Source organism: Mastomys coucha, unplaced genomic scaffold, assembly GCF_008632895.1.
Source record: "Mastomys coucha isolate ucsf_1 unplaced genomic scaffold, UCSF_Mcou_1 pScaffold23, whole genome shotgun sequence".
NCBI lineage: Eukaryota > Metazoa > Chordata > Mammalia > Rodentia > Muridae > Mastomys > Mastomys coucha.
This window is the reverse complement of record NW_022196906.1, coordinates 67,250,366-67,269,174: the sequence shown is the minus strand read 5'-3', so window position 1 is coordinate 67,269,174 and position 18,809 is coordinate 67,250,366. Positions and strand designations below refer to the sequence as shown.

The 18,809-nt window shown below is 39.4% G+C and overlaps 1 protein-coding gene across 4 annotated transcripts in view; it reads right to left on the bottom strand.

Moving 5' to 3' along the window:
- Positions 1-18,809, bottom strand: part of Rfx7 (regulatory factor X7) — an 89,120-nt gene that overhangs the window by 12,805 nt on the left and 57,506 nt on the right. For all 4 annotated transcript variants that reach the window (XM_031345668.1, XM_031345671.1, XM_031345670.1 and 1 more), the window contains one exon: positions 2,769-2,885. In XM_031345668.1, the coding sequence (XP_031201528.1) occupies positions 2,769-2,885 (117 nt within the window). The remainder of the gene's footprint in view (positions 1-2,768; positions 2,886-18,809) is intronic.

Here is an 18,809-nt window from a genome sequence, read left to right as displayed (position 1 = left end):
GTTCTAACAGTATGCACAAATGTTCCTACGATGCAGTGCCAGCCACCAGTAACAAGCAGGTCAGAGGGAAAGAATCACCAGAGAGGAACCTGGCAAAGGGATAGGAAACTTGAGTTGGGGCACAGGGACAAAAACAACTCTTAAGAGTATCACAAGGGCTTTAACCTTTATATTTCTTTTTCCACTGAAACATACAGGATTATCACTTGTAACATGCCAAAGACACATCAAAATCTTTTCTGTTTGCATTCAGGAACCAAGGCTAGAGTGGTGCACCTGTGACTCCTTTAGAAAAGCAGCCTTCTAGCCAGGCAGTGGTGGCGCACACCTTTAACCCCAGCACTTGGGAGGCAGAAGCAGGTGGATTTCTGAGTTTGAAGATAGCCTGGTCTACAGAGTGAGTTCCAGCACAGCCAGGACTACACAGAGAAACCCTGTCTTGAAAAAAACAAAAGCAAAAACAAAAAACAAAAAAACCAAACCAAACCAAACCAAAAAAACCAAAACAAAAAACAAAAAAAAACCCCAAAAAACCAAAAAAAAAAAAAAAAAAAAAAAAAAAAAAAAAAAAAAAAAAAAAAAAAAAAAAGGGAAAGAAAAGCAGCCTTCCTCCCATTGCCACAGTAGCTAACTTAAGGCTTTAAAAAGGCCATGAGCTAAGCACGGAGGAAATGAATGCATTTCTAATAAAAGATAGTATCTAGGGGCAGCAAAACCTTTAGTAAGTTCTCTTTTTAAACTTTTTATTGATCATTTGTGAATTTAACAACATGTACCCTGATCTACTCATCTCCCTGTTCCTTTGTATCTACCTTCTACCCCTGCAACCTCCACTGAAAAGAAAACTAGAAGAGAAAAAAAAAATCTTGTTGTGGAAGCTGTGGTATGTCAGTGTGTCCCACAGTATGCTCTTTGTCCACACATCTTTACTTGCAAATGAATCATTGGTCTGGTTTGAGGCCTCTGGCTTCTGTTACATCATCAATACTGGATCCTTATTGGGACTCCCTTCAGATATCCTGTGTCACAGAGATCCTGCAGCTTTAGATCTGCAGGACCTGCCATTTCATGGACTCCAGTAGATCATAGATGGAGTAGATATTGGGGTGGGCCAACTTAAAGCTGTAGATCTGGGCCTGGAAGGTAGATGAGTTAGTTAGCCCACCAGCTTCTCCAGTGACTGAACCATCAGAGTAAGCTCTCTAGCACTGCCCTTGCTAGATCACTCAATACCACATCCTGCAAGAGGCAGGGTCAACTCTCCTGCTCTCATGTCCTCAGGGTCAGCTCTACTGTGCTACCCAGTCTAGAGGCTGCTAGTGAGGGGTGGGGCCAGTTCATCATAGTGCCTCAGGTAGCAATCTAAAACAGGGACACCTGCATGGGCTTTGGTGGTAACACTGGCCTCGGACATCAACACAGGCCCCTGGTTGCCATATAATTATAGACCCAGACATGCTCCCTCCCTGTAGGAGCACAGGCCACTCAGATCAGCATGTCCCACTGCCCTATTGGAAACCCAGACCACAGACATCTGCTTTGGTGGTAACCTGGACCACAGATCTCAACACAGACACCAGCTACAGCAGGATCATGGCTCTAGGTGGCAGCCCAGGTAAGGACCTCACCATGGCCTCCCATATATTTGCCTATTCCTCATCACCTTCAAGCCTCTACTTCCACTTTCCCCACAATGTACCAACCCCTTGGCCTCACTTTCTCTTCCATCTCTCCATCACACATTGTTTCACTGTAGTGGTGCCAAAGGCAGGTATGGGTGTCTTTCTTCTGGCTATCCCAGGTCACTGTGGCCAAGGCAGGTACTCGGGTGTCTTTCTTCCAGCCACATGGGCCAGCCTGTGGGGGGGGCACTTGGGTCAATCTGTAATAAATTCTTAATTTTCATCTCCTTCTGTTTGCTTATATATTGTTTCTCTGATACAAAAAGGGCCTTTTCTATGTCCTGCATTAGTGGTTGCAGAAAAAAGTTAATACTAGTCTTTCATTACAAGACAAGAACATTTTTAGTGTATTATTAACATTATAATTATTTTTTAACCAGGGAGATTTCTATGTTTCTGAATTACAGGAGGGAAACAAGATAAGCTAACATCTTTCTGCACTTTTACTGTAAAAGCAAGGGTGATAAAAGGGGCTGGAACGATGGCTCAGTGCTTAAAAGCACTTGCAACTCTTACAGAGAGTCTGGATTTGTTCAAGGCACCCACACTTTGATGTTTACAGCCACCTGTAACTCTAGTTCCAGGGAATTGAACACTTTCTTCTGGTCTCTGAGGGCACATGCACACATATGTGGTATACACACATAAAGATGAATAAAAAATAAATAAAATACAAAACTTAAAATGATAAAAAGAGCCGGGCAGTGGTGGTGCATGCTTTTAATCCCAGCACTTGGGAGGCAAAGGCAGGCGGATTTCTGAGTTTGAGGCCAGCCTGGTCTACAGAGTGAGTTCCAGGACAACCAGGGCTGTACAGAGAAACCCTGTCACAACCCCTTCCCTCCCCGAAAAAAAAAAAAAAAAAAGATAAAAAGATACAATCTACCAGAATCTTAACTTAGAAATCATTTGCTACTTCTCATGTAGTTTGGTAACAGCGGGGGAAACAGCGTTTGTAGTTATTCTACTAAGGACTTTGAGCTGTTTATTTGTTGATTTACACTTATTTCAAAATGTAGTGGCCAGATGAACTACATTAGCAGATGAGCCAAAAGAGATTCCTAACAGCATTCTGATGAAGGATATTTAGATTTGCCTCTAGTGCCTAAACGGCGTGCCTTCATGTTTGGAAAGACGTTTTTCATGATTTTTCCAAAGTCAGCAGCACTTAATGGATGGTAGCCAAGATTGTCACAATAGCTCCTGCAAAGGAAGGAGAGCAATTCAAACAGTGACAGAATTCAACATCACACAGCATGGTGCTAGTTCAATACACTTTTGGTAAAGTGAAGCAAAGGATATCCCAGTAATTCAGGACAATTTATAAACCTTCCCTCTGGAGAGCTGCATGTTAAATTCAATTTAAATTTGCTTGACTTCCTCTAAGAATGTATAACACTAGGAAATTTGTATGAAATTTGTACACAGACAGTATATTATTATAAAGTTTCCAGCTCTGGTCAAACCCTAGGTCTGAAATGAGTACATGTAAGCCCATCCTGAAGGGCTATAATTTGTATATACAAATAGGTACACATACAGAAGAGATAACTTCAAATCTCACATCATTACACAGTTAATACAACGAGATGGTTTAAAACTTCAAAACAGCCTCCTCTTCCTCCTCCCCACCCCCGTGATTAGGAGGCCTCAGGGCTTCTGCAGAGATTTCTAGGGGCAGGGGTCAAGGTCCTGGCTCGTGGAGGTAAAGTTCAAGAGTAGATCCTTGTCACTAAGCTGAGCTGCCTGGATAAGTCCTTGGAGATCTACCTATTCTCCCTGACCATTAAGGAATTCGAGCTTATTGGCTTTTTCCTGGGTATATCCCTATAGGATGAGACTCTAAAGATCCTGCCAGTGCAGAAGCAGACTTGGGCTGGCTAGAGGGCCAGGTTCAAGACTTTTGTAGCTATTTCGGACTACAAATGCCATGTCGGTTTTGGTGTTAAATGCTCCAAGGAGGTAGCTACTACCATCCGAGAGGCCATCATCTTGGTCAAGCTCTCTTCATCCCTGTGCAGAGAGGCTACTGGGGAACAAGATTAGCAAGCCTCACACTGTTTCATGCAGTGACAGGCTGCTATAGCTCTGTGTTGGTGCGCCTCATCCCTGCACCTAGAAACAGTGGAATTGTCTCTGCTCCTGGGCCCAAGAAGCACATGATAGTGGCAGGTATTGATGATTGCTACACATCAGCCAGAGGCTGAACCGCCACTCTGGGCAACTTTGCCAAGGCCACCTTTGATGCCATCTCCAAGACCTACAGCTACCTGACCCCGACCTTTGGAAAGGGACTATGTTCACCAAGTCTCCTTACCAGGAATTCACTGATAATCTTGTCAAAACCCACACTGGAGTCTTTGTTCAAGAACCCAGGCTCCAGCTATGGCTGCCACATAAGGGATTTTATACAAGAAAAATAAAGTGCAGTGGCACAGGTTGCTTCCGGTCTGTCTGTGCTGGTGCCCTAAGACCACCTTGGGCACAAATTCAGCAGCCAGTCCCACAACACCCATAGAAAGCTCCACTCCCAGGCACTCTAACACGCCCAGGATGAGAGGTGAGGAGGACACAACATGTGTCCCAACACTGGGAGTAACTGGGACCAGAGGGACCAGGCACACAGGAACTCCGCTAGCCCAGTGGCATGGGTTGCTTCCAGTTTGTTTGGGCTGATGCCCTAAGAGACCTTGGGCACAAACTCTGCAGCCAGTCTTACAACACCCAGAGGAAGCCCCACTCCCAGGCACTATGACACACCCAGGATCTTAGGATCAGAAGACTGTGCCCTGAGCAGACCTTGGGTGCAAACTCTGCAGCGAGTTCCATAATTCCCAGAGGAAGCTATACTCCCAGGTGCTCTAATAAGCCCAGGATCCCAGGATCCCAGAGACAGCTTGACTTTGAGGAGTTCTGACACAACCAGGATCACAAGAAGGACAGACTTCAGTCAGATTTAGCCAGGGCAGGTAGCACCAGAGATAACCAGATGGCTAGAGGTAAGTGTAAGAAAATAAGCAACAGAAACCAAGGTTACTTGGCATCATCAGAACCCAATTCTCCTACCATAGCACGTCCTAGACATACCATCACACTGGAAAAGCAAGATTCGGATCCAAAATCACTTCTCATAATGATGATAGAGGACATTAAGAAGGACATAAATAACTTCCTTAAAGAAATACATGAGAACACAGGTAAATAGCTAGAAGCCCTTAAAGAGAAAACCCAAAAATCCCTTAAAGAACTATAGGAAAACACAATCAAACAGGTGAAGGAAATGAACAAAACCATCCAGGATCTAAAAAAATGGAAATAGAAACAATAAAGAAATCACAAAAGGAGACAACTCTGGAGATAGAAAACCTAGGAAAGAGATCAGGAGTCATAGATGCAAGTATCACCAACAGAATACACAAGATAGAAGAGAGAATCTTAGGGGCAGAAGACACCATAGAAAACATTGACACAAGAGTGAAAGAAAATGAAAAGCAAAAATTTCCTAACCCAAAACATCCAGGAAATACAGGACACAATGAGAAGACCAAACCTAAGGAGAATAGGTATAGAAGAGAGGGAAGACTCCCAACTTAAAGGGCCAGTAAATATCTTCAACAAAATTATAGGAAGATAACTTCCCTAACCTAAAGAAAGAGATGCCCATGAACATATAAGAAGCCTACAGAACTCCAAATAGACTGGACCAGAAAAGAAATTCTTCCCGTCACATAATAATCAAAACACCAAATTCAGTAAACAAAGAAAGAGTTTTAAAAGCAGTAAGGGAAAAAGGTCAAGTAACCTATAAAGGCAGGCCTATCAGAACTACACCAGATTTCTCATCAGAGACTATGAAAGCTAGAAGATCCTGGGCAGATGAAATACAGACCCTAAGAGAACACAAATGCCAGCCCCGGCTACTATACCCAGCAAAACTCTCAATTACCACAGATGGAGAAAACAAGATATTCCATGACAAAACCAAATTTATACAATATCTTTCCAGAAATCCAGCCCTACAAAGGATAATAGAGGGAAAACACCAATATAAGGAGCAAAACTATACCCTAGAAGAAGCAAGAAAGTAACCTTTCAACAAACCTACACAAACATAATTCCACCTCTAACAACAAAAACAACAGGAAGTAATAATTACTTTTTCTTAATATGTCTTAATATGAAAATTAATATTACCAACATATTCTAACTGATTCAAATTCAAAAGTATGAGGAATTGGAAATTTGTTGGCTATCATCTGGTGGTCTCTATAATTTGGTAATTGGAGAAATAGGTCCAATATTGTACAATCCATATACACTTTCTCATTGTTTGTACCTGACAGTGTCTTGCTAGGTACCACACAATGGTCTTGAAACCATGCTTCTCCTATCTCAGCCTCTCTGTTAGTAGGATTGTTTATTTCATATTTTTACACTATACTATGATTTTCAGAACAGGTTACATATTTCAAAATTATTTATACAGTCAAAAGAAAAGTAAACAATTAACTTGGAAGGTAGCTTATAAGAGAACAACAAAGAGTGATACTGAATGCTTTGCTTGATGTTTTAACTATTGTATAAGAGGACTTTATAAGTTATTCTTTCTTTTAGATGAATGCTTTTCAAAATCATCATAGCCAATGAACCAGATTCTTACCTTCACCTTATGTCTGTGCCACCCTCTAAGCAGAACTGTTCATTGAAACAGTTGGTGAATGACTTCAAGGATAGACTATCTTTTTTTTATTTTTTTAATTTTTTTATTTTTATTTTTATTTTTTTTAAAGATTTATTTATTATTATAAATAAGTACACTGTAGCTGTCTTCAGATGCACCAGAAGAGGGCATCAGATCTCATTACAGATGGTTGTGAGCCACCATGTGGTTACTGGGATTTGAACTCAGGACCTTTGCAAGAGCAGTCTGTGCTCTTACCCACTGAGCCATCTCACCAGCCAAGGATAGACCATCTTAATACACATACCATTTCTTAAATGAATGTAACCTGTTCCCTGTGGGCTGAGAATAAAGTCACTCACTCAAGTCAAATAGCTTTGACCAGAGCAGGAAATCTGTATCCAAAAATCGTGCTTACAATTTACTCCTTGGAGTAGCAGAACTGTCAACTCTTTCTTAGCTTAGCTACTAGAGAGGTAAAATTCTTTGGTGATGTGAGGGTCATTGAAGTACAGTCTTATTACAATGAACTCCAATATCTAAAAATTGTTCTTATTTTGTACCACAGTAAGAGCCAAGACTTTAAACTCTTCTAAAAACAAAACAAACAAAGCCGGGCGGTGGTGGCACACACCTTTAATCCCAGCACTTGGGAGGCAGAAGCAGACGGATTTCTGAGTATGAGGCCAGCTTGGTCTACAGAGTGAGTTCCAGGACAGTCAGGGCTACACAGAGAAACCCTGTCTCAAAAACAAACAAACTAACAAAAACAAAAACAAACAAACAAACAAAAAAAACAAAACCCCAAAAAAAACCCAAAAACACCAAAAACAAAACAAACCAACCAACCAAACAAAAAGACTTTATATATTTATGTTTATTAAAAAAAAAACTAGTAGTGATGTATTATTTTAAAATACACAGCTAATATGATTGGAGTTATTTAAAATTTATGTTGAGAAAAACATGTATTTTCAGTATTGCTGCAGATCTACATAAGACTGATTGTTTTCTATCAGACAACTTTTATACTACTCATTATTATTGTTACAATATTTTATAAATTTTAAAGAATATGACAAAAAAGTTATATGTATATATGTGTCTGTGAGTTTGTGAGTATAAAGACAGTGAGTGCCTGCAGAGTCCAGAATGTCAGAAAAGGTTCAGAGCCCCTGGAGTTGAATACAGTGCCTGTAGAGGTCAGAAGAGGACGTCACAGTCCCTGGAGCTGTAGCGATGCAGTTACACAGTTATGCATCACGGATACTCTGGCAGAGCCATACATGCTCTTAATAGACGAGACAGCTGAAAACACAGACACACAGACACAGACACACAGACACACAGACACATACACACACACACACACACACACACACACACAGAGACACACAGACACACACACACACACACACACACACACACACACACACACACACACACACACAGACAGAGTGAAATAAGCCTGTTAAAACCAACCAAACAAAACTTCAAAACATGAGACCTTAGAGATCATTTACACTAACATTTGTATTCCACTGGCAAGGCTGACACCAAGGGCAATGAGAAATCTCAAAGGTCCACAGCTACTCTTCCTTTAGTTTCATGAAAGCTTAGAATTAGAAATAAAATCAGCTTGAATAGCTCAATTTCCTGTTATGTGTAGAAACCGTCATAATTTTAAACATTGGTACTCATATGAGTGCTTCCCTGATTAAGGACAGCTCTACTGTGAGGTGTCTTATCTAGATTTCAGTAGTTTTAATTTTTAAAGAAAAAGAACTTTATTATTACCCATTGGGAAATTCTAAACAGTCAATGATCCTAACTTATGAAGAATTAATAGAGTACATGCAGTCATGATTTAGAAACAAGGGCTATATTACAAGGCATAGGTCATGCTAGGACAAATGAAGATGTGGATTAGCTTACATCTTATTTTCCTGCTTTTACTGCAGGGTTCATCAAGCAAAATTTGGTATCAGTTAACAACTAAGCACTAGGTTATATTTATACAAGTTATAAAAAGGTAAAGAACAGAGAATGTACTGTTTATAGAATAACTAACTTAAATGAGATCATTTGGTCTTTTTCTTTTTTATTTAAAATTATGCTTTAAAGACTGAAATAAAATTAACATTTAATATGACTGAAATGGTCACTCAAAATACATGGAATTCTGGATTTTTTACTTAGGTCATTTATAAAAAGTAAATATTTAATTCTACAAAAATAAGCTGAAACACAGTAGAGAAAATTGAGGCAAGCAGTCAGAGGATGACTGACCAAATCTTATAGCACTAAGAGCTTGATAAAAGGATTAGTTAACTGTTCTCAAGTCCTTAAGATAAAAGTTTATTAGAAAATTTATAGATAGGAATTTGTACAAAGAAGTTTAGTCTAACCCAATCTAATTCGTATAGCTTATGGATTAGATATGTATATGGTTAATTAAAAGCTTTAAGCACATTTGGATACTTGGGATACAACCAAAATTTTATCAAATTTTCCTACATTTATACAGAATAATTAAGATGATCATTTTTTAAAAAAGATTTATTATTTGTTATATTTACATGAGTACACTGTAGCTTTCTTCAGACATACCAGAAGAAGGCATGGGATCCCATGGTTGCTGGGAATTGAACTCAAGACCTCTGGAAGAGCAGTCAGTGTTCTTAACCGCTGAGCCATCTCTCCAGCCCAATGGTAATTTTTCTAATTCAATCGTTACAATGTTTTTAACCCAGTCCACACTGCTAGTTTAGTGGGTCTTACCACTCATGCATTACAGATAACAACAAATTAAAAAATAGGGAAGCTACACAGCATGGTTGCACATGCCTTTAAATCCAGCACTTTGGAGGCAGATGGTTATATGTCAGCCTGGTATACATAATGAACTCCAGGACACCAAGCTACACAGTTAGATCCTGTCTGGGAAAAAAAAATATAGGGAAGCCACAGAGATATGGTTGAATAATATTCTCTTTAAAGTGCCAATCAAATACTATATCTGTGAGGTAATGTACAAGATAAATTTGGTAAAAGAAAACTGACTGTTAAAACCCAACATTTTTAAGGAATAATACATTGAGACTGTAGAGAAGACTCTGGAAGTATCTGATATTTACCTGTAAATAATTATCCTTTTTCATATTGCTTTCTATCTACAGCAGAACATAGCTATGGCATGCTTATGTACACTGGCTCTAGTGTTTGTCCCAGATCCCCAAGAATGTCAGAGTGCACAGTATAGTGTTGGTGATGGCTGTTGTCCCTAAGTCTATTGTTTCCCAGGCTTGTGTTATAGTGTCTTTTAGATTAGGCCTTAAGGAGGTGAGAGCTACTAGTTATCATAAAGCAGAGAACAAATTAAAATCAATTACTCTTGAAATTCACTGGATTTGAGGTAATTATACAGTGATCAGTATGCTTAAAAGACTGCTTTGTTGTAAATTAATAAGTTATTTAAAGCAGAGTTAATTTATTATGCATATAAATAATTACCATGCTTGACCACCTAGATGGCTGTCTATGTCTAACATGATCTAGAGCTTGCCCAGTGTAAAGGTCCTTCTCCTTGGAGAGATGGGATGGGATATGGAAAAGAAGTGGTCAAAAATTATTATAAGCAAGTATCTTGCTTTGTGTAAGTATCATCAAGACTGTATGCGAATTACAATTGCAGCAAACTATAAACTAACCAGAAAGAGTAAAGAGAAGAAATAAGATGGGTTGCTGTAAAAAAATTTCAACAGCTCTGTACTTCAGTTTTTAATAGGGTTTTACTTGGTTCTCTGGAGTCTTTGCATATTTTGGATACTAGCCCTCTATTGGATGTAGGGTTGGTAAAGCTACTTTTCCAATTTGTTGTTTGCCGTTTTGTCCCATTGACAGTGTCCTTTGCCTTACAGTTTCATGAGATCCCATTTGTCAATTGTTGATCTTAGAGCCTGAGCCACTGGTGTTCTGTTCAGGAAATTATTCCCTTTGCCCATGTGTTCAAGGCTATTTCCCCACTTTCTTTTGTATTAAATTCAGTGTATCTGGTTTTATGTGGAGGTCTTTGATCCACTTGGACTTGAGCTTTCTACAAGGAGATAAAAATGGGTCAATTTGCCAGGCAGTGGTGGCACACGCCTTTAATCCCAGCACTTGGGAGGCAGAGGCAGGTGGATTTCTGAGTTCGAGGCCAGCCTGGTCTACATAGTGAGTTCCAGGACAGAGAAACTCTGTCTCGAAAAACCAAAAAAAAAAAAAAAAAAAAAAAAAAAAAAAAAAAAAAAAAAAAAAAAAAAAGGGTCAATTTGCATTCTTCTATAGCAGACCATCAGCCCAGCACCATTTGTTGAAGCTTTCTCTTTTCCACTATATGGTTTTGGCTTCTTTGTCAAAGACAAAGTGGCCATAGCTGTGTGGACTTACTTCTACTGTTTACCTGCCTGTCTCTGTCAATACTCTGCGGTTTACCACTACTGCTCTGCAGTACAGAGGTCAGGAGTGGTGATTCCCCAGAGCTCTTTTACTGTTGAGAACTGTTTTTTATTATTTTAGGTTTTTTGTTATTCTATATAAAGTTGAGAATTGCTCTATCTCTGTGAAGAATTGAGTTGGAATTTAGATGGGGATTGATTGCATTGAATCTGTAGCTTGCTTTTGATAAGATGGCCATTTTTTTTTTTTTTTTTTTTTTTTTTTTTTTTTTTTTTTTTTTTTTTTTTGAGACAGGGTTTCTCTGTGTAGCCCTGGCTGTCCTGGAACTCACTCTGTAGACCAGGCAGGGCTCGAACTCAGAAATCCGCCTGCATCTGCCTCCCAAGTGCTGGGATTAAAGACATGCGCCACCACTGCCCGGCAGATGGCCATTTTTGCTATGTTAATCCTACTGATCCATGAGCATGGGTGATCTTTCCATCTTCTGGGTCTTCTTTGATTTCTTTTTTCAGTGACTTGAAGTTCTTGTCATATAGATCTTTCACTTGCTTGGTTAAGAATTACACCAAGATATTTTATATTATTTGTGACTACTGATAAGGGTGTTGTTTCCCTAATTTCTTTCTCAGCTCATTTATCCTTTGTGTAGAAGACTACCGATTTAAGTTAATTTTATATCTAGCTCTTTTGCTGAAATTGTTTCTCAGGTGGAGGAGTTCTCTGGCAGAATTTTGGGGTCACTTAAGTATACTATCACATCATCTGCATGTAGTGATACCTTGACTTCTTCCTTTCTCATTTTATCCCTTTGACCTCCTTTTGTTATCTAATTGCTCTAGCTAGAACTTCGAGTACTATCCTGAATAAATAGGGAGAGAGTGGGCAGCCTTGTCTAGTCCCTGATTTTAGTGAGATTGCTTCAAGTTTCTCTCCAGTTAATTTGATGTTGGCTGTTGGGTTTGCTGTATACTGCTTTTATTATATTTAGGAATGTGCCTTGAATTCCTGATCTCACCAAGACTTTTTTTTTAAAGATTTATTTATTCATTTTTAAGTGTATGAGTACACTGTAGCTGTACAGATGGCCGTGAGCCATCATGTGGCTGCTGAGAACTGAACTCAGGATGGCTCAGCTTGCTCCGGCCCCGCTTGCTCCAGCATAATATACTGTAGCTGTCTTCAGACGCACCAGAAGAGGGCATCAGATCTCATTACAGGTGGTTGTGAGCCACCATATGGTTGCTGGGATCCAAATTCAGGACCTTCAGAAGAGCAGTCAGTTTTCTTACCTGCTGAGCCATCTCACCAGCCCCTCTCCAAGACTTTTAACATGAAGGGATGTTGTATTTATTTTGTCAAAGGCTTTTTCAGCATCTAATGAAATGATGTGATTTTTAACCCAATTAAAAAATGGGGTATAGAGCTAAACAGAGAATTTTCAATTGAGGGATCTTGAATGGCTGAAGGAGCTCCCAGGACCCAATGGGGATGACACTAGCCGAAATACACAATGGCAGGGAGACAGAATCTGAAGAGACTACCACCAGTAGATAGACATGGTCCTTAGTGGAGGGTTGGGGCCACCTACCCATCTCAAAAATTTTAACCCAGAATTGTTACTGTCTAAAGGAAATGTAGGGACCAAAAATGGAGCAGAGGCTACTCCAACTTGGGATCCATCCCATCTGCAAACACCAAACCTTAAGACTATTGCTAATGCCAGGAAGTGCTTACAGACAGGAACCTGGCATGGCTGTCCTCTAGAGGCTCTCTGCCAGTACCTAAGACAGATGCAGATACTCACAGCCAACCATTGGACTGATCTTGGGGACCTCAATTGAGGTGTTAGGGGAAGAACTGAAGGACCTGAAGGGGATTGCAACCATATAGGAAGAACAAAAGTATCAACTAACAGGACCTCTCAGAGCTCCCGGGGACTAAGTCACCAATGAAAGAGCATGCATGGGCCAGTCCATGCTCCTGTTACATATGTAGCAGAGGACTGCCTTTTCTGACATCAGTGTGAGAGGATATGCTTGGTCCTGTGGAGGCTTGATGGCCCAGAGAAGGGGGGGATTCTAAAGGGGTGAGGTGGGTGGGTGAGCACCCTCTTAAAGGCAAAGGGGAGGGGGATATGTAACTTTAATTTTTTCAAACTTTATTTTTAATGATAATTCTTAAACACTTTAACCTCCCTTGTAGCCCACCATCCACCAGAGGCAGTGGAAAAGAAAGGATATGGGGAAGGGCTGTGGACGGCTGGGGTGGGGGTGCGGGTTGGAGGAGTGGACCTGTTTAGAAAGGTTCTTTGGAGCAACTCCCATCTGTGTTGTCTGGAAATCAGTTCAGTTAGCAGGCAGAGGCAGCTTGATCCACTTGCAAAAACTTCATGGATATACCAGCAGTCCAGTTCAGTAGAGTCAGGTTAGCAACAACAGTGACAGGGTGACAGGACCTAGCAGAGACAACCAGGCCTCAGCCTTAGCACCAGTCAGCAGGAATACCAGGAAAAGTTCTTGGCTGTGCCTCTAAGGGAAATGAAGATCAGCAAAGACTCAAGATCCACAAGGTTGCACAGTTAGCTGTACCAGCAAGCCAAGCTCTGTCTCCATCAGAAGCCCTATTTATACCTTCCAAACATCATGTGTCCTACATGTGCCTTGCCTCAGCACATGCATCCAATCAGCCCAAGTCTAAGGAAGTGGCAAGAAACTGGAGTATATGACCAGATGTTTTTTGGTCTGTTTTTCTCTATAGAGTGCCTACAAATGCAATATAAGGCAGACTAATACATGTGTGTCATTAGCAAAGAATCCTTCATCATGTGTCCTTTCATGTGCTTGCTTTAACAGAACTTCCTCTCCCCTGTGTGTCTTCTTCAACGTTCCTTCACGGAGTCTGCCTTAATCTTTCACACCTGTGTCCACTTTAACAAAATGTTCCTTCATGTGTTTGCCACAGCAAAACACCATCCAACTGACTTTCCAAAGAACCCTTAAGTTTCCAGTTCAGGGAGGGGGTGGGAGAGTAGTGGAGTGGGGATTAGGCAGGGGGACAACACTTGAAATGTAAATAAATAAAATAATTAAAAAGATAAAAACAATCTGAACAGTCTTGAGATGCTAGATCACAAATATCTGAAAGGCTATGTGCATGCTCAAGAGAGACTTGAGAAAGCCTGAAGTTGCCATCTCTGGCTAAAGAGAAAGCCTCCCCAAAGCAGAAAGTGAAGGTTAAGGACAGTTAGTTCCATGTCTGAGTGCTGATGCTGAATCCTAATACATACTTATGGAGACCCCTAGTGAATAAAGACGGGGAGATTTATTGGTTCTAGGTCCTTAGTGAAATCTATATCTTACTAGATGAGTATTAAGCTAGGAAGACGTCAGTAGATAGTTATAGTAACACAGTATAGTTCAAAGAAAGCCACATAAAAATTATCCCCTAAGCAGCCAACAAATATTAATAATCACAAGAAATGACACACACAAACCCTGGGCAAGGACTGAAACTAATTTCCAGAGTATCATATTTTATGTCTAACTTGCAATAAAGAACTATCAGCTATAAAACAATAAAAATCTTTGCCCTGTCCCTATACTGTAGTCATTAGAAGTTATACCTGAGGAAGTCCAGATAGATGTACTTGTTATAAACGAGCTACTTAAAATATACTCAGTGTTAAGAGAGATCAAATCTCACCAGAAAGGAAATATCAATAGAAAGACAGAAACTACATATATTAAAAAGTTATAGTTCTAGAAAATATATAATGAAATTTTGCTATGATAAAAATAAGTATTTAAAACTAGCAGATGTGTCATATAAGAAATTCAGGCTTACGCCAGGCAGTGTTGACACACGCCTTTAATTCCAGCACTTGGGAGGCAAAGGCAGGTGGATTTCTGAGTTCGAGGTCTACAGAGTGAGTTCCAGGACAGCCAGGGCTACACAGAGAAACCCTGTCTCAAAAAACCAAGAAAAAAAAAAAAAGAAAGAAAAGAAAAAAGAAATTCTGGCTTAAATGGACACTAGATAGCAGTTCTGAAAAAAATTCATATGAAGAAATAAAGAATACCAGTAAAAACTAAATATAAAGTACAGAGTAAATATATCTTCCATGTATAATTTTTGATATTCTCTATTTGAACTGAAAGGCAATTGCATAAAACATAATTTACAAATCTGTACTGATAGGCACATGTTACACAAAAATGTATGGAATAAGGTGAATGAAGGCATACATATACAAATATGTTTATGTGTTTCTGACTTTTTGTTGGTATAATCCAACTCTCATCAAACAGGAAATATTAGACAAAACCCTGAAATGTAGAAAGTGAAAATAAAGTAAAATAATTATTAGAAAACAGCTGTTTAATGGAGAGACCAGCAACAGGAGAAACAAAGGAACAAAATGAGGTATAACACATAGAAGAGGACCAGCAAAACCAGGTAATACAAGTCATACCTCATTAGCAATTAGACTAAATGTTAAAGGATTACAGCATTCTAATTTGGTCAGGTATTAGTACAACAGACAATATAATATAAAACATGATTAAGTCAGGTTATCCTCAGGGTATGGGAAAGAGGACTCAAAATCAGCTATAGGTAGGAGTCTATAACTTATGTATCCGCAGTGGAAATCAGTATGGAGGCTCCTCCAAAAAACTGAAACCAGAATGAGCAACATGGCTCAGCAGGTAAAGCACCTGGTGCTTTATCTGTTTTTTGCTTTCTGTTGCTGTAATAAAAATGCTGACAATGGCAACTTGTGTACATGAATCATAATACATTTCTTAAAAGTTAAAAAATGAAAATATTAGTATCATATGGCCCAGTTGTACCACTCTTTGGTACAGACCTGAAGGACTCTAATATTTCAGAGATCCTTATGCATTTGTATTCATAGCGTCAATATTCATAATAGATAGAAAAAGAACTTTCATTGGTTTCACAGGACTTTATTGACAGCCATCAATAAATGAATGATTAAAAAATGTGGTACATTTTCACAATAAAAACTTTATTACTGTATGAATAAATAAAATATTTGCAAGAAAATGGATGCAACATGAAACCATTATATTACATAAAATAAGCTAGACTCAGAAAGACAGACATCACATTTTTTTCTTATATGCAGAACCTAAATTTTCATTTATGATGCTTGTAGGTCACATGGCCAGGAAAGGAAGAAAGATTTTTATAGGAGTTAAAAAGTAAGGAAGCTAATAGAATGCAAAAGGTGGGGACTAACTGGTGGAAAAAGGAGAGGTACGGTTGGTGAGGCAGTAAAGGAGAGGAACAAGTGGGAGCACCTTAGAATGACATGTATGCATGAAGACTCCATAATGAAACTCATTACTCTGTATAACCTAAAAAGCTAATAAAAAGTGAAACAAAATAAATAAAAGGGTTACTTACTAAAAAACAAAAACAAAGATTAACAGACTAGCCAGTATTTCTACAATTCAAAACTGTTTCTTATAGTTGGTGTGTGAAATCCCAGAACAAAGTGTGTGTTTGACCAATGGAGTGCAAGTTATGGACATACACAGAACATCCAAAGCTTTTTTTTTTGCTTGCCACATTTAAATATTAAACAGAAAGCAACTGGACATGGCAGAAAAAGGTGGAGTTATAGATAGGAAGGTAAAGAGTTCATGAACAGCCTCAGCTACATTGTAAGTTCATTCAGGTCAGCCTGGGCTATATAAACACTTTTACAATAAAATAAGTACAGACAACAGGGAGATCATCAGACATAAGAAAATATTCAAAACTAGGGAAAAACCAAAAGTGATTAAGAAAACAAGTACAAGCAGAAATAATACAGGAAGTGAAAAGACACAAACAAGGAATTCTATTTCTTCTGGTTAGGCAACACGTACCCAAATTACAAGTGCACAGGTCTCTAGCTGCTCTACATATTAGGATTTGTTCCCAGATAGTGGCATGTATTACATGTTCGCTCGTAACACCATTGTATATTCTACTAGAAGGTTAAAACAACCTAGAAGAATGTAAATTAATATCCAAACATAATTTATACGATAAAATCAGCCATTAATGACAGCTATTAAAGATAATAATTTATGTTCTGTTATAGAATGATCTCAGGTTTTGTTTCTGGTCAAACAAATGTAATGTACAAAGTCATGTTATGCTTCTATGACAGGTGATGCCCACTGTCAGCTCAAGAGATTAAAATCACCTAAGAGACTGGTAAGGTACTTCTCTTAGTGTGCCTATTTCCAAATAGATTCACTGCTGAATTCTACCAAATGTTTCAAGAAGAGCTCCTTAAGCTCTTCTATAATAAAAGAAGAGAAGAAACACTATCAAACCTAGTGTATGAAACCAGCATTACCTTGATACAAAAATGAGATAGGAATGAGATGACAACCACCACCACCAGCACCAGCACCAGCACCAGCACCAGCACCACCACCAGCACCAGCACCACCAGCACCAGCACCACCACCAGCACCACCACCACCACCAGCACCACCACCAAAGCAGAGGCTAATTTTCTTGATCAATATAGATGCAAAAATTCTCAAAGAAACTAAGGTAGCCGGGCAGTGGTGGCGCACACCTTTAATCCCAGCACTTGGGAGGCAGAGGCAGGTGGATTTCTAAGTTCGAGGCCAGCCTGGTCTACAGAGTGAGTTCCAGGACAGCCAGGGCTACACAGAGAAACCCTGTCTCGAAAAACCAGAAAAAAAAAAAGGGTTAGCAAATATAAGTTAATAAATGTATTACAGCTGTAAATTGATATAAGAACAGAACTTTGGGCATGGCTTTTGTAAATCAAAGAGGAAATGATCTGGAAGCCTCCTTCCTGATGGCGAGCTGTTATGATTTTGAAAGGTGTTATGCAGGATGCTGGAGTTAAGTTCTCAACAGTTCTATTCAGATGTAAATCCTACAAACTACAATAATGACATGCCTAGCATTAGTGACACTAGTATCTTGAATAACCGACCCTGCCTCATTAGATTTATGGCTAGTTCAATAGGCAGAAACTCATATTTGCTATTGTAAATTCAGCTAAGAATCTGTGGCTGGAGGTCACAGAGCCTAAAGGAATCTACTACTACCAATTTGCTAAACTGACATAGTATCCAAGTCTTTCTAAACACTTATACCTATAGATTAGTATAACTCTCATTCCTCATCAAGGAAATTTCTTTTGTAGCAGACAGAGGTAATTACAGAAAATCTTAACTAGTCAAAGTGAGAGAAAGTGACTGTGGAGTACCCATTTCCAATCAGGATGTCTACACGACCACCCTACATCCAAAGCTCAGAAATCATCACCGAATGGGTGGAAAACTGTAAGACCCTGAAGGCTGGGAAGACTGCTTTGAAAGTCTCTCTGGTCATGACAGGGATAGTGCACCCATGAACTTTCTACAGCTATGATTGCCTGTACAAGATCACACTAGCTAACATTTTAGCATAGATGTGGGGTGAGCTCACAAGGCTCCTTCCTTAGATGAGGAGCTGTAGGTAGCAGACAGCTGCAGAGGGAAAGAAAGTAAGTTCTCTTTAGGGATGAACCACCTGGCTGGTTGTATGTGCCAATGGTCAGCCTTATACCAACTAACTGGATTCAGAAGAAAAATGAATTAGAGAGGGAGATGTGGGAAGGAACATAAGTAGGAGAGTGTGGAAGGGAGGCATGGATATGGACAAAATGCATGAAATTCTAAGCAAAAACAAAACAACAACACCACCCCCCAAACCTCAACCCTTAACCAATTCTTAATAGTTCACCTAGAGCAATAAGACAAGTTACAAACAGAAGACAAATAGGAAAGAATTATTCCTATGTGATGTCATGAATCTGTATTTAAAATGTAGACCCTAAACATTCTGCCAGAAAAATATTGAATCTAATACTTTCAGCCAGGTATTAGGATATAAAACCAGCACACAAAATTAGTTGCTTTTTCTCTCTCCCTCTCTCTTTCTGTGTGTGTGTGTGTGTGTGT